This window comes from Symphalangus syndactylus, chromosome 9 (assembly GCF_028878055.3).
Source record: "Symphalangus syndactylus isolate Jambi chromosome 9, NHGRI_mSymSyn1-v2.1_pri, whole genome shotgun sequence".
NCBI lineage: Eukaryota > Metazoa > Chordata > Mammalia > Primates > Hylobatidae > Symphalangus > Symphalangus syndactylus.
The window spans coordinates 101,703,039-101,721,884 of record NC_072431.2 but is presented as its reverse complement, the minus strand read 5'-3'; the positions used below and the strand labels follow the sequence as shown (position 1 = coordinate 101,721,884).

General features: G+C 40.1%; 1 protein-coding gene across 7 annotated transcripts in view; it reads left to right on the top strand.

Annotated features, from left to right (window-relative positions):
* Positions 1–18,846, top strand: part of CREB5 (cAMP responsive element binding protein 5) — a 424,247-nt gene that overhangs the window by 303,764 nt on the left and 101,637 nt on the right. For all 7 annotated transcript variants that reach the window (XM_055293576.2, XM_063608985.1, XM_055293577.2 and 4 more), the window contains 2 exons: positions 11,812–11,938; positions 17,291–17,401. In XM_055293576.2, coding sequence (XP_055149551.1) covers positions 11,812–11,938; positions 17,291–17,401 — 238 coding nt within the window. The remainder of the gene's footprint in view (positions 1–11,811; positions 11,939–17,290; positions 17,402–18,846) is intronic.

Below are 18,846 nucleotides of genomic sequence, written 5' to 3'. Positions count from 1 at the left end.
TTAAGAAATCTCTGTGGGGCTCCTATTGTGTGCCAAACTCAGTGCTGTCAAATATTCTCCCTTCAGCCTAGGAGAGAGACGGTACCCGCTGTAAGGGGTCTGGCATGGAGAGAAAGCCGGCTTCCCTGAGAAGAGGACGGAGGATAACCGGGGACTCACAGTAATGAAGGAGACACCCATACCCCTCGGAGAGGCTGGGTGTTTCTGGGTCTTTTCCCCACATGCTTCACCCCCAAATTTAGAAATATAGCTTTACTTTGTGTTTTAAAATGACAGTTGTATTAACTGTATTTTCTACAGCAGATCACTCATCTCTTAAATGGATTATGCATTGATCATCTTCAAAGGGCTAAGCACACTCAAAATATTCTCTCAAGTCATTCTCATGCCATACCTGTGACATGGATATTACAGCCACGTAGTTTTTGCCAATGAGAAAACAGAGGAGTTAGATGCCTTGCTAAGATCACACGCTCCTGGGCAGTGGCAGAGCCAGGAGGCGGCCAAAAGCCTATGCCTGTCAGCCCCACAAGGCTACCTTATTGGATTTCCTGGTTAAGGATGGGAGTCAGCGTTATCTCTATCATTTCTGTCAGCCACGCTGTCTGGAATAAGTGAAAATAATAGACCTGATTTAGGACTCCAAGAGGTTTGCCAGTTCTTCCTTCTTCTCCCTAGAAAGCAAGCCAGACAGGGACAAGTCTATTTTTTAAGAGCCCAAGAAGAGGAAATTTCAAAACCTCTATTAGCCGTTTAATTGTTTTACACTATTTGTTCTTGGGAGATATTCTTTTCTAAGTTAAATCCACATGCTGCTGATGTACTGTTACTATTCTGCTTCAGTTGTGTTTGAAAGTAACTGGTGACCATTCTCAGATTATAGTAATTTGCAACTTTGAAAATCATCATCATTATCTGCCAGCCTTCTCTAATGTCTCCCCCATGGGCTAAAGAAGTCTTATTCCCTTTACTTTTCCCATTAAGTCTTCCCTTCCGGCTTTTTAGTATTTTCTTATGCTTCTCTGGAACCTTCTCCAAATTCTCCACACCTCCCCCTTCTCCCCATGATGCCTGACAAGGATCTCTTTGGGAATCCTCACTCTGATCCCAGGGTTTTTGGTGATTTGATCACAGCGGTGATTGAGATAGAGCCTGAAGCTCTCTGGTAGGATATAACCCAGAGAAGAGTTTGCTCAGCCTTGTTAGGCAATGCCCCTTTCCTTGTTCATGTTTCCTTGGAGAATAAGTGATCCCCTCAGCACGCTATCACTTTATCATTAAGAATAGAACTTGAGAAATCAGGCTTTTAGCAGCCCAAGGTTGCGTTGTCCATGCATGTAGTCACAGCTGTTGAAAACCACTCCCTCTGGGCCACCGACACATCCCTCCCCTGCCAATGTATCATGGAGCTAATAAATTCTAGCGCTGCCTTTTAAAGAGCTGAAATAATCCCAGCGAGTGGCTGGGTGGAGGGTGTGATAAATTTGGTCTCCCAGGAGAGATATTTGAAAACTGCCAAAGAGACCCTGCCTTGAGATTTGAGAAAAGGTGAAATAAGAGAATGAGTGAGGGCAACAGTGAATCGAAGAGCCTTGCAGGAGGCACGGGATAAGCAGAGGTTGCCCAGAAGATCCAATAGATCTTTTATAAAAGTCCTGTTTTCATGGAAGCCTCTTGCTGCTGGAGCTATTGTCATTCTGCTGCAAAATTCCATCATCTATTTGGAATATAGATATTGGAGCATTGTGCTAGGTGTGGATTCCACCACAGATTATTCATTAAAATACACTAACTGACAAGCTCAAACCTAAACAGAATTGCTGACTTGGAGCTCAGAATGGGGGTGGGGCTCTCCGTGTGGCTGTGAGCTCAGGGAGCTCTCTGCCTCTACAGAATACCCAGGCAAGTGCGCCAGTGAATGTTTTCATGAATTATTCATTTATGGTGAATGAATGCAAGCAGCAATCACATGTAAATGACAAGACTCATAATCAGAGGGCTACTTATTTGTCCTTACGAGGCAAGGAGGAATCTTTTTAACAACTCACAACGGAAAGAAATTTAACCGAGAGATGTCTTTCTGAGGATATTTTTTCCCAGCTAGTCAGATGTACAGCACTTATTTGAGCTGCGTTCAAAATCATCTTTTATTTCATCTTTTGATCTGCATTTACTTGCCTTTTCTAAGTGTAACTTTATGAATAATTGATGCAACTGGGAAGTTATTGGCTGATTGAAAAGCCATCTCTTCATGTCTGTAAGTCTGACCTATGGGTAAAGCCAACTGTTCAGGCATTTAGGGTCTTTAATGAAAGGTCTTTATAAAAAGGCTTTCGCTCTTTATAAGGAAAAAAAAATCAGATTTTGAAAATGGATTTTTTTCTGACAATAGTACATTAGAAACCAATCCAGCCATATTTTTGGTTAATAAATGAATCAAGCTGACTGCATGACTAATTCAGATTAATGGCGCAGAAATCAGTCACTAAAGAAGCCAAAAAAGGTTGCTTTAATAGTCTTAACAGAATGATCATAAATTCGGATCTCCCCTCCTATTACTGCTCTCTGTGTTTAAAACGCTTGAAAGCCCTAGTAAACATCTCCTCTGCCTAAGTAGATGCAGTGTATATGCTATAAAACAAGGCAAAGGCTCCAGCAGGATGCAGATCTGTTAGCTGTATTATGTTTTATTACTACCATTGGCTTTCTTGAAGCCAGGCTTTTATTTAAAAAAAAGAGGTTATCATTTCCAAAATAACAGATACTACATCCATAAAATAAAGGCATCAGTAGTGCCAAATTGATAAAAAGGAGGCCCAAATTTACCTCGTGTGGTAAAGTTAATTTCCAACACCCTGGTGATAATGATCCAAAAGTGCCCTTGTCAGTATCGATAAGTCCGTGCAAAGCAGAAATGAGATGTTTAATTGACCACAGTGTGGGTGTAACTGGTGCCTCCTTGTGCACAGCTTTGAGCATTCTAAAGTTCAACCTTATTGCAGGGCAGGCATCCAATTTTTTAAAACACAGTGTAGATTGGAGACAGACAAGTGTTCCTGAATTATCCTTGGCCTTTTCTTATGAAATTCCTAAAATATAATTTCAAGTGGAAATTGATTTAATTGATGTGAAAACAAATGGGTCTAGAACTTATCTAAAAGCTTGAGTTTAAGGGGTGCTGATAAAAACTACACATTACCTTTTATGCTTTTCAAGAACAGAAATGGGTTGTATTAAGCTGCTAATGTAAAATGGAGTTTCATTTATGACTTGTAAATCAATTAATTTATTCTCATTAGTAAGTGAAGATATCTATTGAACATGATTCCTGGAATGTCCATTGTTAGAGTGATTCTTTATATTTATGTTTTCATTAATAAAAGACATATTTATTAAGCACCTACTAGGTACCGTGTACTCTCTTAAGTTTCAGAAATATCTGCTACGGTAAACAGGTAGACATAATATCAGACTCATGAAGTTTATTGTCTATTTGGGAGAAGAGACATTTTAAAAAATTACTCAAAATTAATGAATTGCTAGATGCTATGGTGAGTGCCTGTAGTCCCAGCTACTTGGGAGGCTGAGGCAGAAGGACTTCTTGCTCCCAGGAGTTTTAAGCCCACCTGGGCACCATAGCAAGACCCCATCTCTAAAAATTAAACATACATCATTGATGGATTACAATCAGGAAGCTGAGATGGTACCTTCTAAGAGCCTACAGAACACATTTAATTTATCATTATATACACACCAATTGGAAATTGGTAAATAAATTATGATTTAAATGATCTAACTGGCCAAACCAGTTTTCCTTTCTAAAATGAGAGAGTGCACAAACCCTGACACATATTTGTTGTTTAATTGATCTTTGATGAGTGATTGATTCATTGATTGAATAGTGATAAATGTTCCTAGAGAAATGTACAGGGTATACTGAGAGCACTCGAGAAAGGGCTCCAGTCTGATGTGGTTGCCCAGAGAAGGTGGTGAAGATTACACATGTCAGGTTTTGTGGCAGGAAGACAGATGGTGCTTCCATGAAGGTGAAAGGAAATCACCATGGCAGGTATACCAGGCCCAGAGCAATGAGCGACAGAGGTAATCAGAGGCCAGATGGTGCAAGGTCTTGGAGCTTCGTCATGTTGTGTCACAGGGAGGTGGGCTTACTGGTCTCCCTGATAAGCTATAGCATTCGCTGTTTGACAGTGACAGTTTTAGGACAGGAGAGGGGCTAGGGAAGAGGCAGAGAATAGGCTACAGATACAAAGGCAAAATTCTCTTCCTGCACACTCAACATTCTGTGTCACCAAAAGAAAAGCAGATGGGGAAATCCCAGATCTTCAGCCAGCAGCCCTCCCTTGAGCCTAAGAAAGCCTGGAAAGAGAGAATACATGTTTTAATTGAGTCTGCTGGCATTTTGATGCCTTTTCTAAGGCTAAATATTTCTACTTCTTTGTGTCATTTGTTAAAAGGGGAAATATTATATCTGCTATCTATCTTTAGGAGCTTGATGGTAAGATTTGGTTCAGAACATGAGCTCATTCACAAAAAGATACGGGTAATGGGATGTCTTTTAAAACTATGGGTCAGGCAGCTTTCTTGTGTTCCTAATTCTTGCTTCTGTGTTCATTTGTCATTGTTTTTAGGAAAAACAAGATACTGGGGAACTAGTTTTGTTCCATTTTGTGGAAATATTTTCAAGGGCTTTTTCTGAAAAATAATGTGAAGTCATTTTGAAAATTCTGTAAAGTTGTGGGTGAGAGAAGTTCATTTGCCTCTGTAGAAGGGTTTGGAAATCTAAAGTTGATGGATTTTTAAAGAAATATCTTACATGCAGCCAGTGTTGGACATTTTACATTTGTTGGACTGTGGTTCTTTAAAGCTAAAGATTGGTGTTTTAGAGCAAGCCATAATTTTTTGATTGCAGTATGGTGATTAATCTGTTGTTAGATCAACATTTCAGAATAATAATAATAACAAAAATAACCCATTTGGTATATTTAACAGCTCATTTAGTATCATGAGATAAATATCTCTATCACCCCCATTTTACAATTGAGGAAACTGAGGCACAGAGAAGACAAGTAATTTGCCCAAGGTCACACAGCTGGTAAGTGATAGAGCTAGGATTCCAGCCTAGGTAGTCTGGCCCATGTCCTTCACTTTACACGTCACTCCATTTTACAATATAATTATTACCCGCCAAGAAAGCTGAGTATATTGTCTTTCTATTTAACCTTCTACTTGATTATTCTAACAATTTTCTTTCTTTATGAAAATAGACCTGAAATCCCAGCACTTTGGGAGGTCCAGGCAGGTGAATCACTTGAGGTCAAGAGCTCAAGACCAGCCTGGCCAGCATGGTGAAACCCCGTCTCTACTAAAAATAGAAAGATTACCCCGGCATAGTGGCACATGCCTGTAATCCCAGCTACTCGGGAGGCTGAGGCAGGAGAATCACCTAAACCCGGGAGGCGGAGGTTGCAGTGAGCTGAGATCGCACCCTTGCACTCTAGCCTGGGCAACACGAGTGAAACTCCTCAAAAAATAATAATAATAGAATTTATTATTATTATTATTATTATTTTCTGAGATGGAATCTCACTCTGTCACCCAGGCTGGAATGCAGTGTAGTGATCTCGGCTCACTGCAGCCTCCGTCTCTTGGGTTCAAGTGACTCTTGGGCCTCAGCCTCCCGAATAGCTGGGATCACAGGTGCCCGCCACCACATCCAGCTAATTTTTGTATTTTTAGTAGAGACGGGGTTTCACTGTGTTGGTCAGACTGGTCTCAAACTCCTGACCTCAAGCAATCTGCCTGTCTCACCCTCCCAAAGTGCTGGGATTACAGGTGTGAACCACTGCACCTGGCCAAAAATAGAAATTTTTAAATTCCACTTTGGAGAAGAACGAGTAAATAAGCATTTTACATTAGTAATTGCCACTTCTTAAGATTTAAGAGTTTGTATTCCTCTCTTTAGCATTTCAGTCTCCTGTCCCAGACAAAAAAAAAAAAACTAGTTTGCCAAATTAGGCTACAAGACTTCATTTAAGAAGGTCCAAAAGAAGCACATATTTTTTACAATTTTTATTTATTTTTTATTTTTTGAAATAAAGTCTCACTCTGTTGCCCAGGCTGGAGTGCAGTGGCAAGATCTCAGCTCACTGCATCCTTGACCTCCCAGGCTCAAGCAATCCTCTCACCTCTGTCTCCTAAGTAGCTGGGACTATGCCTGGCTACTTTTTGTATTTTTTTTTAACAGAGATGGAGTTTTGCCATGTTGCTCAGGGTGGTTTCGAACTCCTGAGCTCAAGCTCAAAATGCTAGGATTACAGGCGTGAGCCACCTCACCTGACCAGAAGCACCATTTCTTTGCATAAGTAAATACAAGTGCAATGAGCAAATATTCTTTTTGTGGTCTGTGTGTGAGATTTTGTTGTATTTAAATGAGAAAGAAGCATCAGTCCCATGGAATGTAAAGCCTTTTTAATCAACTTCTCTTAATTTTTAGGAACACCTTCTATTTGGGGTTTAGTCATGTTTTGAATGCAGTTTTGATATGAAGAACTAAATGCTGGACCTGCTTGAGTTCACTAAATGAAGACACTGACCACCTACTGTGTGCCAGATGCTGGGTTAAGCACTGTGGATGCTGCAGTGAGCAGTGCATGATACCCTTATCATGATGGAAGTCATAATCTAGTTGGATTAAGAACGTCTTGTTTTCAAGTCCTGAAATCTGAATTTTAGAGCTTCAAGAGCCTTTGAGATAGCCTGTAGGCTCATCTGTTCATTACAAGATGATGAAATGGAGAGCCTGAAAGTCAAGAGTCTTTTCCCCCAGTCAATAACTTTAATAACAATGACATCTGGATATCCTCCTGCTCCCTGAAGCTTTTTGTTTTTTAATTCTGTTCTCCACCAAGTCCTTACGTTATTATTTTTTAAATTTTTTTTCAAGATTTCTTTGATATCTATGGTCTGTTTTTTGTTTTTTGGGTTTTTTTTTTGGAGGTAAGAGTCTCACTGTGATGCCCAGGTTCCCAGGTTCCAGGCTGGAGTGCAATGGTGTGATCTCGGCTCACTGCCACCTCCACCTCCTGCGCTCAAGTGATCCTCTCACCTCAGCCTCCAAGCACAACCATGCCTGGCTAGGTTTTTTATATTTTTCTTTTTGTAGAGACAGAGTTTTTCCATGTTACCTAGGCTGGTCTCGAACTCCTGGGCTCAAATGATCCACCCAGCTCTGCCTCCCAAAGTTCTGGATTATAGGCATAAGCCATTGTACCCAGCCTATGGTCTGCTTTTGATGCTAATTAAAAGAAAATGGGAAGACCAATATCTTCCCATCTTCTAACCTACTTTTTTTTTCCATTATTGACCCTCTTTCCTTTGCCTGGTCACATACGTGGCAGATCTGTCGGTCCTGAGAGTTTAACAGATAGTCCCAGTGTGCCACAGATCTTCTGAAGACCTGAGAAAGGACAGCAGGGTGGAGAGACCCCTTCGCACCTTCCAGATGAAAGCACTGGCCTGAGGATAGGCTTGCCCAAGGGCAAAGAAGACCTGTAGACACAGTTCCGGCTTTTCAGACACCCCTAGACAGGAACACATCCTTCGGGGGGAAAAATGAGGACATGAAATCGCTTGCTGCGGTGCCTATCATTCTGTTAAGGACAGTGAAAACACAGTCTGTCATCCTTGACATTTTAATTGAAAGAAAAGCTTACATAGATTTCAACCGTAAGCAGTATGTTTATACAAGTGTAGAAAGAGGAATAATCTGTCAAGTTGGAAAACTCTTAATGCTGCAGGACTCCGTTTAGTAATTGAACAATCCAACATGAGCTCACACATCTTACCTTGTTCCATGCCTCAATAATTTTTAGTAGGAATACTTTACCTAGAGGCATATGGTTATTAAAAGGGAGGCTTGGCCTGCACAAAGTCTGGAATTATTAGCTCATGGCAACAAGCCTGCACTGGAGAAGGACTGTTGGGTCTTTGTTTTCACAACTTTACTGCAATTTGCCATATTATTTTTGGAGTCTAACTGATGTGTTGTTTGGGAAGTTTTATTTTGTTTTGTTTTAAAGGAAGAAAATGGAATTTCATGTAGATGAGTGAATTCTCACGTTAGCAGTATTACAGGATTTTACTACTTTATAGAAAGTCCAGGGAGCAGTGTGAATATCAAAGGAAATGAACTGTGAATTTTTTAACATAAAAAATCAATAATAATGTAGTTATGGGAGCCATCCAGGTGTGATGGTGGAAGCCCTATACTGCAAGTTGAGTATAAGCCCCGTTCCCGTTCATGACCCATGTGACCTTTGGAAAATTTAAATGTCTCTGAATTCAGCATGCTCCTGACTTAAATGGGAAGAATATGATCTAACTACCTCATTGCATTGTTTCAATGCACATGAAGTTAGCGACAATAAAATGCCTTAAAAAATATGAAGCGTTATTTAAGTGCAATAGAAAAAGTTTTATGCAAGTATAATGTATTAAATAATAATTCTAATTTCAATATACACAAAGGAAATTAGACAATGCCATGCTTACTTTAACGATATGAGCATTCTGGACAAATGATTGTTTCTTGGACCTAGCTACATAGCTACATGCCTCAGTCTAGACCTTTGTATACCTAGTGATGGGTAGGCACAGGTCATTTAATTTGCTTTTTTCAGTTTTTGTAGTTTTAAAAATTCAAGCAAGAAACAGAAAATTCTGTTGGTTTGGTAGGTGGGGGTTGGGGAAATGATTTATAGAATCTGTGCAGAACAATAACCTCAAAATTATTCAGAATCCAAACATACAGAGATCTCAAATAATCCTTTCCCTTCTATACATTACTAATTAGCCTGATCAGTATCATTAGGAAATTATTATTATAATCCCAAGGGAATCTAGTACCCTGAAAGGCTATCTTAATGAGGAAATACTTGATATTTTAAAATCTGGTAGGTCTCTACAAAGTGTAGAAATAACTTACCTAATAAGAACACTGAATTAAATGAAACATACCATTCCCAAACTATTTATATAACTGAGAGTTTTCCATGGTTTCAGGAAGAATAAAAACTCATTTAAAATGTAATTACTTTTGCATCCCCATTTGCATAACCATTAAGTTGTTTAATTGATTTTTTTCTCTATTTTTTTAATTTTTATTTTTTAGTAGGCAATCCCCTGAACCAGAATAGGTTCAGAGAGATACCCTGATTTCTTTTTGAAAAAGAACACCTCAAAAAAATCCTAATGAACAATATTATTTTTCATATGTCCCATTGGAGACAGAATGTAAATGATGATAATATGTTGCCGTTTGTCCCATGAGCATAATATTGCAAACTGACATAATAAAAAGAAATGTTTTTAGCTGTCTTTGCTATAATATTTTTACTTGTTCCTAACTGTCCATACTTAAAACATTCCCCTCTGGTGACTAGGAATACAAACATATGGTAAAATGCTGTATGTGTGTATAGATGTATTGTGCACATCTATTGAGATGGATATATAGATGGATGGATAGATGGATGATTAGCTATATGTTGGGGTCCTCTCAATGAATCTTTCTCATTATGGAGGTAGAGAGTTCGGATTATTTATCTTGGATTTAGAAGAAGTGACCATTATTACACATTATATACTTTGATATTCTACTATTTTCTATTCAGTAAAGTTCCCAAACAAAACATTAAGACTGGAGGATATCAACAAATTTGGTTGACTGAGCCACATCCTATACCTATCTGACTCAGTCTATCCACCTCTGAAGGAGACTTTAAGACCTAGTGAAGGCACAACCTGCCATGGTATTTTGGAGCAATGGAAACCAGCAGTCTTCTAGATCTGTCAAACCAAAGGACCTTCAAAGGCCCTCTTAGTCCTTATTGTCAATCTGTACTCCAGAGGTCCAAGAGTACATGTCAAGAAATACCCATAGCACTTCATCTGCTTATCCGAAAGCACTCATCGTTGTTACAAGCTGCTTCCATTAGCCTCTCTGTGTATCTCCTCACATACACATTCTACTAATAAAACTGCGTGTAATTAGTGTACATCTGCATAACTTCTGCGGAAAGGCTATATATATATATATATATATATATTTTTTTTTTTTTTTTTTTTTTTTTTTTTTTTGAGATGGAATCTCACTTTGTGACCCAGGCTGGAGTGCAGTGGTAGAATCTCAGCTCAATTCTCCTGCCTCGGCCTCTCAAGTAGCTGAGATTACAGACGTGCACCACCACACCCAGCTAATTTCTGTGTTTTTAATAGAGAGGGGGTTTCACCATGTTGGCCAGGCTGGTCTCGAACTCTTTATATTCTTTTATATTTTCATATATACACCTATCTAAACTTATCATAAGTTTTGACTGATTAATGACTAATCCTTCTATGATGTGTGTGACTCTGGTGGTTAGCTCTATTTCCAAAAGACCTCTTGGGCAAAAAGAGTGGAAAACTTTATCTTCTTTGAAATTGTAACGGGCATGTGAAGGAAGAATATGTTGGCATTCTGTCCCCCACCTCAATCTTCCACTTTTCATGGGAGCCAAAGGAACTCTGGGGAAGCAGCTCCTTCTCCTACTCTGGTTGGGAGCACTAGACAGGGCTGTCTTCTGAAGCACAAGAAAGCATTGCCCTACCCAGAACATCTCTGTCTGCAACCTTTGCCCAGCACTTAGCACGAGGGAGCCTCTCTCTCTCTCTCGTTCTCTCTCTCTTAAGAGAATGCATTAATTCTGGAAGCACTAGTTTCTAGCATAACATTCAGGATAAGGTTGTTTAACATGGAAGACTCAGAGGACCTGGGAGGTTTTTGTTTGTTTGTTTTGTTTTGTTTGTTTGTTGTTAGGTCTTTAATTTAATGATTTGACATTTATACAGCTCCCCAGAGCAAAAGCATGAGGAGATTGAGAATTTATGTGGGGAGGTCACTTGTTTGCCATTTTTAATAAACACAAATGATTCCCTTTTTCCCTCAGCTCCACATTCTCTGGCTCATTAAATCAATTTAAGGCCCTTAAAATTTTTTTCTGGCAAATTGAAGCAAAAGCTCAAACTATGTACAATACTCCCCCGAGGAGTGCTTACCCAAGTCTTGTAGGTCAGGCGCAAATCAATTTCTGTGAAACAGCCTAACACCTCGCGTTATTATGAAATGAGAGGCTGGTAATTGGAGGCTAGGCTCCGGACTCGCTCTGAGAAAGGCCAGCTGTGCTGCCGCCCCGGGATCCGGCTTCTTTGGTTTATTTTTTTCCATTCACAGTGGAGAACGCTGAAAAAGTCAAAACAGATTTCTGCTGGGAATTCATGAATGAAGTTTGCTCTGAAAATCCAGAGAGTGAAAGTGTTTCCAGAGCAAAGCCAGGCAGGCTTCCAGGCAGAGGTGTGGGAGAGTGTGGCTAAAATAAATGTACATAGATCTCAGGCTCTAAGACACTTCAGAGGGCTGAGATTTCTGAGTAAACAAAGGATTTCACCACCAAGTTCCTTTCCTAAGATGCGAGAGTTTAGGAGACTTATTGGCTTGTTTCTATTGAACATCAGTTAGATAACAGAGGTCAGGAAATGAAGTGGAATTTGATATATTAACTAGGAAGCAGCAAAGGAAACCAGGCTTGTGTTTTATTTGTTATTATTTCCCTAATATCCTCAATTATGTGACTCTCCCATCAGTGGATCTGATCTGCTGCACATGTGACATTGTTGTCCCTGCTGTTCTGGACACTCGGGAGACAGGGCCAGGGCACCAGGAATCATGTTTGTTTGTTTTTTTCTTTGTCCCAGGCCTGTCCCAGGCTCTCTATCTTCTCTGCTACATCTCCACAACAGACAGAGACAGCCCATGCCAGCCTCCATGCCTGGGACCCTGCCCAACCCTACAATGCCAGGATCTTCCGCCGTCTTGATGCCAGTAAGTGTTTCTGTGTGTCTCACAATAGCTTGTCACTTGCACTGAGGTTTGCCACTCTTGAAAGGTCAAAGGAAACTGAGATCCAAGCTGATGGGAAAGAAGGCGGCTGCTTCTGAATGGAGGGTTGAGCTGTGTGCCAGTTTGCTTTGAGGGCCCAGTTGCCCGTCCCCAGGCATCGTGTTGGCTTCCCCACCCTTCAGTGCGTTGCTATGAGATATGGTCCATGGTGACAAGTGAGCCTGTGACACCCAGGGAATGGAATTTGTTCAGGGAGATGGTGTTTCATATCTACTCCAGTTTGGGCCATATACAGAGTGTTCTTAAATTGCCAGTGAGTGGTCTAACTAGGACTCAGGATAATAACTATAATAATATCAATAACAATCATCATACATAATAGCTGCTAACATGCATTTATGCATATCATGTTCTGTTGTTCTGTTAATCATGCTAGCAGTATTTATTGAGTGTTTACTGTATGCTAGTCACATTCCAAGCACTTTGTCATCACATAAAACAATTCTATAAAATGGGTGTATTACTGTCCCCACTTTTTGAATGAGGAAAGAAAGGCAAGTAACTTGCTCAGCTGAGAAGCAGAGTGGCTGAGTTTTGAACCCAGGAATTCTGGCTCTAGAGCCCACTCTCTTAACTACTGTATGATATGCACATGCTCTCTCCCTCTCAAACAAACCTGTGAAATAGACACTGCTGTTATACCTATTTTACAGATGAGGAGACTGAAGTATAGACAGACTGAGTAACTTGGCTGGGGTTACAGAGCTAGTAGGTGATGGAAGTAGGACTTAGGTCCAGGTAGTCTGACTTCTGAGTCTCCACTCATAATCATTATCTAATAACAAACAATAAAAATAATAGATAAGGCCAGGCGTGGTGGCTCACGCCTGTAATCCCAGCACTTTGGGAGGCCAAGGCGGGGAGGCCATAAGGTCAAGAGATCGAGACCAGCCTGGCCAACATGGTGAAACCCCATCTCTACTAAAAATAGAAAAATTAGCTGGGTGTGGTGGAATGCACCTGTAGTCCCAGCTGCTCAGGCGGCTGAGGCAGGAAAATCACTTGAACCCGGGAGGCGGAGGTTACAGTGAGCCGAGATCACACCACTGCACTCCAGCCTGGGTGACAGAGCGAGACTCCGTCTCAAAAAACAAAAACAAAAAGTAATAATAGATAAACATAGAAGGGAGATACCCAGTTTTCCAGAAGAAATATTTCTCTCCTTCCATGGACCTCTACCCTGTACCTCTTCTTCATTCTCCCTGGCATTGTGCTTTGGTGAAGATGGCTGGTGTATTCACAGGGCCACCGGAGTTCTCAGAAGCCCTAGAGGCACTATAACAACTCAATTAAAACCCTCCCCACAACAATATTAACAATGCCTTGCAAAGCCTTTTAGCATTTTAAGAAATTGTTTCTATTGTTATTTCATTTTATTCTCACAGCAATCCTGTGGGGATACAGTAGCAGTAATTATTGATACACTCATTTTACAGATGAAAAGCTGAAGAAGAAATTGAAGGTAGCTTTCCAATGTCACACAGCTTGTGAGTGAAGAGTTGTGGCTAGAACCCACATCTCAACTGACACTGAGAGCTCAGATCATCCCAGGTTGAGCAATTTGCTCATTTATCTAAGTGTAGGCAGGGGAACGGTGAAGGGCCCGCAGACTCAGTTTAGGGAAATGGACTTGCCCACCCTAAATACTGAGTAGTCCAGATTAGAAACAGTCTTTGCAACATTGGGCCAGAAGACAGATCACGTTGGTTGACTTTACCTATGTCGCTCTCCTTAGACCCCTTTAGATGAAAGAAAACAGCACCATCAATGCAATTATCCCACATTTTATTCAACCCAACCAATTACGTAAAGACTTCCACAACAAGCTGTCTTCTTTTAGGCTTTAAGTTGTTCCCATCCAAAAATTATTATTTTTTTAGAACTTCTATGCATTGCCCAGAAAAATACCACTGCAGAGACTTTTTAAAAAAAAATTTGGCTAAGCTGTGCACCATTGCCAGAGACAAAGATGAGACACTTAGGCTGAAAGGACACAGAGAAACCAGTTTCTCCCACATCATTTATTCCTACAGCTTGACCTCCTGTTAGTGCTTCAGAGTACCAGCAAAGGTTCAGGTCAAGAGCTCCCAAACCTGTGACATTGATGTATACAGCTGCCATGGCAATAGGTGTCAGTTTAGAGTAGCGATGCTCACCTGGGGGTGATTTTGTCCCCCAGGGGATATGTGGCAATATCTGCAGACTCCCTTGGTTGTCACAACTAGGGTCAGTGGGAAGGTACAGGCACCTAGTGGGTAGAGGCCAGAGATGCTGCTAAACATCCTACAATGCACAAGACAGCCCCCACAACAAAGGATTATTTAGCTCAATATTCAACAGGCTTCAGGTTGAGAAGTCCTGGTCTTGAGTGACATCAATGTACCTAATAAATATTAACTTAAGATCTCTAAAAAGCATATCGTAAGAGTTCCAGGCCCTAGAAACCTAGGCCCTTTCTTCCTTATTATCACGTCACCAGTTCCTGTACTATAACTTAGGCATTTCAAACCTGGTCCCAGGGGAGACTCTTCCCCTAGAGTTTCTGCCCTGGAAGACCATGATTCCCTGGGTATAAAAAATAAGTCTGTGTCTATAAGTGAGGACAAGATTCTTCACTGATTTGTAATGCATGCTGCTGGACCACACATTTTATGAAGTCTAGGTGTGAAACAAAATCATGTATTATTTCATTCATTTACTCATTCATCCATTTCATAAACTTGTTGAGCACCTTCTATGTGCCAAGTACTGTGCTGGGTGCTGGGGACAAGATGAAGAACAAGGCAGGCATTGCCTTCAAGGAGTTCGCTGGGTTGTGATTTCTTATCTTGAAATTCAAATGCTTTAATAATTTGGAAGCATGAACACACATTTATAATTACAAAACCTCACTGAACTACAGACATGCTAGCTCCTGTTTTCCAATGTGTGCAAAAGGTGAAATCCTTTACATGGGTATTTTACCTGCAGTGCTAAATGTTGCCCAGTATTCAGCAAAGCCACTCCCATCTTCTGGGCTTTTTATTCTAATCAACTCATTAAAGTCAAGCTCCTGGTGCAGACAGAGCCTTATTAGTCCAAAGCACCAAATAGTTATTTTGAAGAGGCTCTTGTTGACACTCTAGGTCTATAAGACAACAGTCATGAAGTTGGAAATGCAATTTTTTAAATAGATAAATCAGCCTGTTTAAAACTGGCATTTTGTGAATCACAGGTTAGGTAGAGACTATAACTTTTCCAAAAAGTGGGAAGCGTTGCTGACTACAATTCCAGAAGCTGTGAGCAGGCTACTCTTACCTCTTTATATAACTAGTAGCTTGGAAGGCTCTGGACAATTATCTGTACTTCTGAAAGATACTTCTTTGGCAAACTGTAAGCAAATGCTATTTTGGAATTTGATTGCCCTCTCTGAGAGGGTCACCAGTCGGAATAAGGGGTCAAATACTATTCCAGCTCTCCCATCCACCAGCCTCTGGAAGGGGAGATAAAAGTAACATTTTTTTAGAGCAATGAAACTCTTGAATTCTTCATGATTTACAATTACAGTGCATTAATGTACTTAATGGCCCTGAACTTAATGTACTTAATGATACTTTTAAAAGGTTAAAATGGTAATTTTATGTTATTTGTGTTTTACCACAATAAAAATAATTTTAAAAATTAGAGTAGCTGTTCAGAGATTTAGGGGGGTGTGTGGGAGTGAACATTTTATTTGACTGAATTGGCAAGGCCTCAAAAAGTTGTACGGAAGTGCTTGGAAATGTACAGAAAATTCACCTTGGTTAGCTCCTCTTGAAACAGTTTCACACATCTGCACACTGCCAGATGACCGATCAGCTTATTCAGGCTAAGGTAAGACTGATGGCTCTTAACTGTCACAGGGAGTAGCCACCAGTCAATTGAGAGAAAGCTTTTAGCTAGCACCTCTACTAACCCACAGATTTATGTCATAATTATACCCCTGCCTCCGGGGCAGACACAACAGAAATTGCAGTCATGGAATCACAACAAGGGAAGAGACCTCTAAGGGTCATTTAGTCCAATGATCCCTCTCAAGCTTCACTCTTGTTCGTGAGATTTCAGTCCTCCACTCTTTGAACACCTCCAATAGTAAGCAACTCCATATTTTCCAAGACTACCTAAGCTAACTTTAAGCAGAAACCTGGTTTCTTAAAATTTCCAATCATTGTTTTCATTTCCATCTGTTGGCAAATGGAAACACGCTTGCATTGAAGAATCTATTCTTGTTCCCCTGAGGAAAGTCTAATTCTTTTCTGTGTGATTTTAGTATTAAGTGTACTTGGTTTATTCTTATTCTTTTAAAAGTGTTAATTTTCCACCAAATGGAAAATATTATTAATCAAACACACCCTTCCTGGATGGAAGTAGACATTTTGCTGTATTCACTTCTTAATAGGAGCACCCTGGAGATTAAAATGCCAGAACTCAATTCAGGTATTTGAACGATGTTCATTTTAGACACAATGGCAGGCCAGCAGGAAGACAATGTGAGAGCGGTCATTCATGTGAAATACAAAACCCTCAGCCGCTTTCTTCACCTACCCAAAGACTTAGCCCAGCTATGAAGCCAGGCCTGAAACTGCGGCTGCGTAGAGTAACGCGGTAACAAGGAAGAAGAGATGCACTGGGCAGCAGCTCAAATGCCTGGCTGGATCATAATGATTGTGTTTGTGAACTAGGGTAACAGGAAGGCCCACCACCTCTAGAGTGTTGGTTTTAAAACTAATTATTTTGATTGCCCAAAAGATTTATGTTTACTATATAAAATTTAGAGACAAAAAAAGCCATAGATATCCCAAGTTAACCATTTGGTATATTATTTATCCTTTCATAGTAAGTAATCTTGGCGATTATATTTAGTGGAGTTACTTGAAATGGATCGTTTAGTTTTCCTATAGCTTTTGTATGGATATATTATTCTTTACAGCCATACAAATAAGCACTATTGGTGGTAGTTGGAGTATTTACAAAAGTGGAAATATTTGGTAATTTTATTTGAAAGTGATCTGCCATGACAGTGTAGTTCTCTTTGGCCTGGGGCGGCCTGTGTCGAAGCACAGCTTTGGATGCTTCTTCAATATGCTTGGGTTCAAGGCTCAGGGGGGCGTTGCTTACCACACACCAAACCATAGGCCTTCTCAGGATTTCTTCAAAGAAATACTCAACGATCCATTGGACAGAAAAGTGCAGCTTTGTCTAATGGCCTAGACTGCCTTTTGCAGACTTCTAATTCTTTTCTTTCCTTTCTCTTAGATGGAGAGACAAATGTCAGTGAACTCCAGCATCATGGGGATGCAAGGTCCAAATCTCAGCAACCCCTGTGCTTCTCCCCAGGTCCAACCAATGCATTCAGAAGCCAAAATGGTAAGTAACAGTTATAATCACCCTTTCATTATTCTGTGACTTTTTCTTTTGAATTTTACTCTGACTCCAAAATCTTAGTTAAGCTAGGTAGAGGGCTCCATCTTTGTTTTGGTGAATGAAAGGCAGTGCAGAGACTGCCTCTGTTTTTGAGGATATTTGTTACAGAGCCTTGGCGTCAGATAATCATGTAACAAGCACTGGATTGGCATGTGGTGTTAATGAAAGGAACATTTAGGAGTTTTGGTAGATCCATACAAGTTGGGGTAGGATATACCCAAGCATGTATATATTTGCTCAACATGTGAAATAATAAAAATAATACAAAACTACTCATTCTTCAAGGTAGTTACAGTTTCAATGCCACTCTTCCTGTCCCCATATTCATTAAGACAGAAGCTTGATGCTTAAGCACACACTGGTATGAAAATGTTTTGTGTTTTCTGTTATATTGTCAGAAGTGACATTGATTTGAAAGGATGAGAGCCTTATTTTCTTGCAACCCTTACTGAAAGGCATGATTTCAGGTGAAAATCTTCAGTGATTTTTAACATATGTTATATGTTTGCAGTAAGGTCAGTCTTTCCAATCACAGATAGAGTTGTGCATCTATAGTCTACCAAATATTAGCAAAACCAATACAATACGTGTCTGTCTTTGCAATATCAAGTAAGCTTGGTGATTATATTTAGTGGAGTTACTTGAAATAGGTCATTTAGTTTACATATAGCTTAATTCTCATACCACAATTAATAAGGTATCACATGACTACAAAATACACTGCAGCAAATTTTCTAGCATCTGATATTGGATAAGGATAGCTTTTGCTAGAAGTTGGAGATTAATCTGGTCTGCTGACTGGCAGCATTAGAGACTGTATCTGATGGTTGGTGTGAGGATGTTGTTGATAGTTCTGAAAGTTAGCCATCAATTCCTGTGCAGGGTGGAGTCAGACCCAGTGACTTCCTTTTCAATGTCAGCAAGAGTTTTCTCATGCCTGCTTTGGTCACTTTCTCTTGGAAACTTCACGCATTTGACTTGCAGCTTCTCGACCCGAGGAATCAACTGAGCTCCCAGTGTTGGCTACCTTGGGCAAATAAAATCTGTGGTCGAGAGCGTTCTCTTTGCTGTGCCACAGTCCCTGTGATGTGCCAAATGGCACCAGCATTTGCAGCAAAGCTCGTTAAATCTTTTTGGAATCGGCAAATATTTTTTCAACTTGAGCCCTGCTGAGCCAAACCAAATACTTGCTGGCAGAATAAAGTTCAAACTGGCAACTGTTTTGGAGACCAAAGTAATGCCATGTATCTTTTAAAAAAAAAAAAAAAAGAAAAGAAAAAATGAACTGTGAAGGTACTTAAGAAAAATAAATGTAAGTTCTTCATGTATATGAATAAATACTCAGGGTCTGTGTCTGAGATGTTACTCCCTGTGATTTACTTCGGAAT